The sequence below is a fragment of the Nothoprocta perdicaria genome, unplaced genomic scaffold (genome assembly GCF_003342845.1).
Source record: "Nothoprocta perdicaria isolate Ctin4 unplaced genomic scaffold, notPer1 scaffold_77, whole genome shotgun sequence".
Classification (NCBI taxonomy): domain Eukaryota; kingdom Metazoa; phylum Chordata; class Aves; order Tinamiformes; family Tinamidae; genus Nothoprocta; species Nothoprocta perdicaria.
Window position 1 is genome coordinate 1,658,588 of NW_020456054.1, and position 7,884 is coordinate 1,666,471.

At 36.5% G+C, this 7,884-nt stretch overlaps 1 protein-coding gene across 4 annotated transcripts in view; it reads left to right on the forward strand.

Annotated features, from left to right (window-relative positions):
- Window positions 1–7,884, forward strand: part of OXR1 (oxidation resistance 1) — a 187,959-nt gene that overhangs the window by 156,879 nt on the left and 23,196 nt on the right. For all 4 annotated transcript variants that reach the window (XM_026051581.1, XM_026051582.1, XM_026051583.1 and 1 more), the window contains 2 exons: window positions 3,383–3,551; window positions 6,450–6,612. In XM_026051581.1, the coding sequence (XP_025907366.1) occupies window positions 3,383–3,551; window positions 6,450–6,612 (332 nt within the window). The remainder of the gene's footprint in view (window positions 1–3,382; window positions 3,552–6,449; window positions 6,613–7,884) is intronic.

The window sequence follows — 7,884 nt, forward strand, 5'->3', positions numbered from 1 at the left end:
GAATTTTCCCTTCCTATGCTTTTACTCATCATGTATATCATTCTGTAGATTACATATTTGCTYATATTCGTCCTAGTCTTCAGTGATAAGCTGTGCTTTTTAGTAATTTTGAAAATTCTTAAAAATTGAAAACACAAGTTATTCTGTGTTTTTAGTCTGTGTCTATTCCTGGCACTTTTTCCTCATTGAAATTACATTTGTCATCTTAATTCAATATACTGTTCGCTGAAGTTTTAAATGACCCAGTTTCACGAGGCATTGGTCACTGTAGAGCTCCATGAAAAATATTCCTTGGCAGTCAGCTAACTGACTTAAATCTTGATCCTGCAGTATCTGTGTATGAATGTGTATCACTGAATGAGTTAATTTTTGGAATATGAGCACTTAGATACTTAATGAAGGTTTAACATGAAACTGTTTGAGACTTAAATTGACTTCTTGGGATTTGTTTTACGTCCATCTTTTTAGTCTTTCTTGCTAGGTAGAACAAAGTGAAACATATGAAAAGCATTTCTTAGTCTAAATAAGAGCTAGATAATAAGATGCTAATAATAAGCGACGAACGTGGGAAACAGGTAGACTTTTATTTCCTTGAGTACCATTATTGCTCTGTAAGGGTCAGACCCAAGTAGTATTATCTGATAAGTATCTTGAAAAATCTATAAAAACTTACTAAATACATCTAAAAGTGTCTCTTAAGCAAGTGAAGATGATGTTCTTGGATTYATTTGCTTTGCCTTTTAAAAAATCCCTAGGCCACTTTCTGATGTCTTTTAATTTCATTATTGGATGTGAATTAATCATTTTAGTTGTACAATGTTTGAGGACTGTAAAGAAGTCATAACAATATCCATTACAAATGGAGTTATTTGAAGTGTATCTGCAAGTTCAAGTCAACTTCTGCTCCTAACTAGTAACTGAGGTGGTATTGCATAAAAGTATATTTTGGGGATTGGCAGAAGTTAATCTTCCACTTTCTTCCTTTGCAGTTGAGGAACTGAATTTTGAAATTTCAAGTCACTCACTAGTTGCACCATTCTGTGATGATTTGGCTTTGATGTTGTAAACCACTAGAGGAAATCCTCTGCTAAAAACATCAGCTATTGGTGCTTGCTGCTTCTGACCTCAAACAATGCTGACACTAGTATCCCCTGCCACCAGTGCTGCTGCACTAGAATTGAGTTATGCATAATTCAAATAACGTACTAGACACTGATAGTTTTGTCAGTTTTCTGAAAAACTCTTACATTAAATGATGYGAATGATGCTGCAGATTTTTATTGTGCAACTGGTGTACCAACCATCCTGGAGATTGTGGGGATAAAGCAGAAAGGGAGAGGGGARGAAGCGGGGGAAGACCACCTTTTTGTAGGCTTGTGCCCCTGGCTTGCATTGGAATTGTTCTGTGTTTCTCCTTAGCTTGAATGTTGTATTAACAGAATTAGCAAAGAGAACAGCAAATTATGAGTAAATGCTTTCTCTGTCTCGATAGTTTGGTGAAGCTTCTGCTAGCTGTGTGTACAGGCACATGTAAGTAAAGCCAACCTAAAAGTATGAGCTGTTCACACACCAAAGCCTAAACATGACCCAGATGGATCGGTCAGTAGTTTGCCTGTCACTGATACTGAGACACTGTGGACAACTTTAGGTCCCTGTTGATAGGTCTAGCTCTCTGCTGTAGTTGTCCTGGTTTCATTCCAGTGTTTATCTAGGTGGGCTTCTCATCTTCCACATGTAACAAGGACTTACTCAAATTTCTGCTCTCTTAGTGGTGTTTTGAGCACCTAGGTTTTTGGGAACTAGTGTTTGCTAATCCTTACTGAGGTCAAACGACTCAGGGTTTGGAATGACGATTACTTTATTTTTTCCTAAAAGCAGYTTGGCTGATGTGAAGCAACCTTGCCAGCATTAACAGTCCAGAATGGCTGAGGAGACCTCCTTCAATTTTTATCTCCTGCCTTTACTCCATCACCCCCTGGAMTCTCTCATTCTTTGCTGTTTTTACAGATTCTTAGATTAACCAAAAATATTGAAGCTAGAGGTAGTTGAAACTTATAAAGAGTTATAGTGGTATGCTGCCACATGTGTGCAAACTTAAGTACACCACTGAGACCAGAGGTTGGTTGGTTGTTAAACTTTGATTGTGTCTTCTGGGTGAATCTATATCTTTCATTCTCGCAGTACAAATCCAATTTCTCTGAGCTCTTAGCTTAGAGAACTTTYTAAACCCTTTCATCTGATGAAGCAAAATCCTAAATATCCAGTTCTTTTGAGTCTCTTTTTTAAAAGATGACTTGTACAGGGTTTGTGCAAGTCACACATTGTTTTTTAACCTGGCAATTATCTTTGAATCTATGTGCTTATGTAAAGCACTTTAAAATYATAAGTGCTGCCACTGGCCTTTCATTTTAAGTACCTACGGTATAATTCCAGACTAATGCAACGGATAATCATGAAGCATATATGCTTATTGAAATATTTGCTGAAAAACACTTTTTATGTAGAGCAGTGCTCTGCTAAACCTGGAATGGACAGCCCGTTAGGAAAAGCAGACAGAGATGTGTATATATGTGGTCATGAAAATGATGAGCTAGTATCAGTAGTCTACAGGGTTGCTGATAGCAAATTTAAGCTTTAGAAGCTCTTGGGTATCCTAGAAAACTGAAAGATTGATATATGTGACTTCAGAAAGAGCTTAAATCCTTTATGGTCTTGGTTGATCATCAGAATGCTTGAGACTTTTTCCCTCTATCCTTTAAAAAGCCTCATATAGCTTTTTTGTAGAGTTTAGGGGTCTGATATTTTGACAGTTTGTTTGGCAAGGCAAGAGGATTGGAAAGACTTTTTCAAGTTAATGCTGGCAATCCAGACCTTGGCTATAATGGGAATATTCTCTTAGTTCCATTAAATAGACTATTGGAGAGAGTCCCATACAGCGCTATCCACTGCACTTACTTCATAATGTATTTATACCTTTGAAATGTTTGAAATAGCTGACAAATTAATCTTTGTCTTAATTTTTCAGTAGTGTGGATATTGTTTGTTTGTTTGGTGGTGGTTTTTTGAGAGTGGGAGGAATGTTCAGTTATGCTCAGGGCTATCCTGAGAATACCTTCAGAAACACTTCAAGCTATGGATGAAAGACTAATACAGTGGGAACTGGGGCTGGAAATAGAAATGAATGTTTAATTCTGTTGATATAATTTACAAGCACTTTTTCATTTGTTGTGAAACTAGTGCAACGTATATACTAGTATGCACTAGTACAGCAATACAGGCACATGTGTATGACCTACACGCGTATGTTCCCCAATACAAAATTGACGAATAGTTTTGTTTAGCTCTGCAAACAACAGATAACTGGTTTGTTTTTGGTTAAAAGGTTCTGGTGTAATGAAAGAAAAACGAAGACATCGATCACACAAGTTCTTGCGTCTCAAGGTTGGAAAACCCATGAGAAAAACATTTGTTTCCCAAGCAAGTGCATCAATGCAACAGTATGCACAGAGGGATAAAAAGCACGAGTACTGGTTTGCTGTTCCACAAGAAAGGTAATGAGATGGACTGGAAAAATCAACATTTTTCAAGGTGTCTTTCAGATGCTTTTTTCTTCACTAATCTAAGTTGATTTTACATTCAGTATTAAACATGAGGGACAAACCTTGTTTTAATTAGTGATTTTAGCAGATTGTGGCATGCTCTCTTTTCTCCCATCGTAGTAGAACAGAATGAGAGCGTGTGTGTGAGTGTGTGAGTGTGTGAGGAAATTCATAGGGAACCTCCTCTCACTTCCTTTAATCCTGACTTGTTAGGTCACCAAATGAGGATGTTGATGTYTGGCTTGTATTTACAAGCTGAATGCCCTCTTACCATAGCAAAGTTTTCCTAACTCTGCAGGTTCAGTCAATATCCTGCCTACCCTAATTTGGAAGCTTTAAGGCAAATTCTATTGTAACTTCTAGAATCGGAGTTCAGGAGAGGTAGATAATGTTGCTTAGTCTTTTCATCTTTGTAAGTGAAACATACAGCTTTTCTGGGAAGTGAATTAAACGTTTTTACTGGAATAACATCTAATTTTCATTCAGTCAAAGATATAGAATAGCCATCCTTGTTTGTGGAAAGGTGTTGAGTTTCATAAGTCGCCATGTGTTAGTGGGGGGTGGGAGAGGAAGAACAGAAACTTCCAAGTTGAATAGGGATTTCTAGGTGTTAGATCCTATGTTCTTATCAGAAGATCTTATGCAATATAATTTTTTTTGGCATGTGCTTGTTTTTTTTAAGCATCTGAACACTATGATCAAGTCACTTCTCCATCTTCTTTTGAGCTGAATGGCCAGTTGGGGCACTGCAGTTGAGCACAGATATAAATCAATTGGAGAGAGTCCAAAGAAAAGCAGCAAGGCTTGTGCGTGCCTAGCAAGTGTAACATAGAAGGAAAAGGGATTCTTTAATATCAGAGTAAAAAGTAAATGGGATTCTTTAATATCAGAGTAAAAAAAAAAAAAGTCAGTGACAAATATAAAAGTCATAGTGTACTTATATTACCTGCAGCAAATAAGAATAGTATTCTTTCCATGTCTATTGCAAATGGAGAAAAGTGGTGGACTGAAATGGTATTGAAATATCTAAGTTTTCCAATGGGAAGAATGGAGTCCATGCTAGCTCATCACTTCTCCACTGTTAAGCCCTCTGAATGGTGAAGATCTTGCATTTTCTTGGTGCAAATTTCCATCAGAGTGTTTCTGATAAAGATAATCCTGTCTGGGCCAGGTGACTTCCTGTAGTTTCTCTCCAATTTTCTTGTTTTCCTGTGTTTAAAGATAACYAAAAGTTTCCTCTGTAGCAAATGTTCGGATCACTTAATTGAAAGGGTTGACATCTCTTTGACTTATTTGATGGACTTCAACATAAAGTGGAAGTTATGGTGTCATCCAACTTAATCCAGGACTTATCAGCCATATCTGATCTCGCTGATATTGCCTGTACCTGTGAATGGTGTGTGGCTCTAACTGCATGGGAATTATTGGGTCTGTATCCACACAGTGCAGGTCCTATTGACTCTTTACACTAARGAGATCAGATCATTCATGGTGGGGTTTTCCCTATTTGTTTTCTTCAATAACTTACAGAGTTTTGCTCTGTAAGTTCAAATATACTTACTGTCAGCACAATTGTCTTTGTTAGCCAGTGGTAAGGAAGAAAAAKTGTAGGGATCTGACAATTTTACTGCCTTTCAGTGTTCTAATTCCAAAGGAATTGGCTTTAGAAATTCCTTCAGCATATTTTGTATACTTGTTTTGAGCTGCTATGACTAAATATAAACTTCTAGGCATTTCCTGATTCTCCTTGCTGCTTTTAGCACCTCTGATAGAATTTAGATCTATACATCTAAAGTTTTCTCCTCTCACTGTTACAGAAGAATGTTGTATGGTTTCTTTCTTTCTATTTTCTTTTATGAATACCATCCTGAAACTTTCATTTTTAAGAGCTCTGACTTTGACTGACCCTCTTTAGAGGCTTTGATACATACCTGTGTAGTAAATTCTTGTAGATAGAGGCAAATCATAGCGGCATTTTTGAGTTTTTGCTGCTTTATAGTATTATTCTTCCAGTGTTCARCCTTCTAGGGGTTTAATAAAAAGATGAAGGAATTCCAAACATTCTTCGTGTTAGCCTATAGTTCTGAAGTCTTTTAGATGAAGAGATACTAGCTGGTTTACTGAACATCCTTCTATAAGCTCTGCCTATTCCCGCACACGGAGTGCTTAACGAGTAGACAAATGCATGTCRGGCTTGTTGTAAATAGCTTTCTTATGGGAATTGGCATTTTGTTCTCCCTAATAGAGAGATCCCTAATCTCCATGCTGTTTCTGGAGATCACGTAAATGGAGGTAAACTGAATGTACTTTAATTACAATTAGAGTAGCTTATAGTTTGATTTGTTTGTGTATATTTCCGTTTCCAGTGTTGTTTCTCCTGTARTAATCCTCAGTCTATATCATTTTGTTACCTGTCTTRGATAGGTACCCAAGACAGGTAACCCAATTCTTTGGGTTTTCTTCAGAGTGGAAGAAATAAACAAAATAGGAATTATGTAGATAAGGACATACAAACACTTAAGTTTTAAAATGAAATAGCTGAACGCTTTCTGTTTATTTTGGAGGAAGTTTCTTGGTTATATGCAGAAGATTTTTTATAGGACACAGAACAGTGGAAGGACTGTGAGTGCATGAAGAGACAACTAGTCAACTAAATTATAATATAAAGCTGACACTGCAGGAAAAGGAACTCATCTGAAAATGAACAAATARCATAAGGACTATTGTTTTTGAAATATATCCTGAATAATCTAGTTAGAGTATTATTCTAACTTTAAATTTCACAATTGCTAGGCGAGGTCTGAAAGAATACAAACTTACCTTTTCTGTATCATTATYTGACTTCTCTAGGACAGACCACTTGTATGTCTTCTTTATCCAGTGGAGTCCTGAGATATATGCAGAGGATACTGGAGAATCTATTCGAGAACCTGGATTTATAGTAATAAAAAAGAATGAGGAGGCTGAAACTAGTGAAGAAGCTACTGCTGAAGAAGCTGCTAAAGAGTGGGAGGTAAGGAAGAACACCGTCAAAGTGGTGTTTTTTGTTTTTTTTAATATATACTTGAAAATACTTGATACTTAACCATTTTTATGAGTGTTTAAATAAAGCTGTATTAGGCGGTACACAATCATAATTGTTAAATTGTGCCRTTTTAATGCTTTGCTCTAGCATCAGTTCAGGCAACATTTCACGATTGCRGTTTGCTCTGTACTAGGAGGATTTGTAACTTAAAACTCAGAACGGAACTGGTAATTTTGATAAAGCAGATTTGCCTGTCAGTACTTGACTGAAAAGTGTGCATTTTTGTCCTATGGCACGCTGAGTATGCATTTGATAGGTCTCAAAACAATAAGACCACAAGCAAGGAAATAGAAAATATTTTTATTGTCATGTTATTAACAATTTGGTAATTACCTCGTATATAAATTTGTAAAATGCTGATACTTAGATTACGTTTTAGTAATTAAGATTCTGTCGATGAAATTATTTTTTCCAATTTCTTTTTGTAGCAAGCACATAACTCCCATGTGAATCTGTGTCCACTGTGTTTATATGGACACATCTTTACATGTCTCTGTGGTTTTGTTTCCTAGTGTACGTACAATGAAAGCACTAGTAGTTCTGTGTGCAAGTTTGTTGGTCCAAACTAGTTCTTGTTGCATAAGCTGTTGCAGTATCCACCAGCGTTGTTTAACTCTAGTCTTGGGATAATAATTGTAATCTGACTGTGAGCCTGTCTTATTTGAGTATGTAGAAGTCAGTGATCTGTTTTACCTTTGCTTTACCTAGAGTCTAAAATCTTAAATTGYAGTAGCTTAACCATGAGTAATAACACTTCCTATCCTTTAAAGTTAGAATCCCAGTAGCATTCTAGCTTCAGACTTCTCAGTTAAAGTATTAGGCTGTGGATAACAGAACACTGAAGCTCTGAAGCTAAAAGTTTGGCTTGGAGTCTTGCTTTTAAGATAYTGAAATTAGTATCATATTATGCATGTTTTGTCGCAAACTCTTCCTATTCTAGTTTTTAGCATGCCTGTTGCAATCTGGCTACCAGCAATATACCTTGGTAATAACTCTCATTCAAAGATTTTTATAAGTATCTGATCTTTTGAAATTTTGCCTTTTGGAGTGCAGAACAGGCTGGTGTGTGATCTCTGTTATGGCTAAGGCACAGGGTAACTTTGTATATGCTGTTTGAATATGCTGTTCAGCAACTTCATCTTAAGGTAAATAGATCACCATTTTCACAGAAAATAGTTCACAGTGCAAAACTTTCATGAG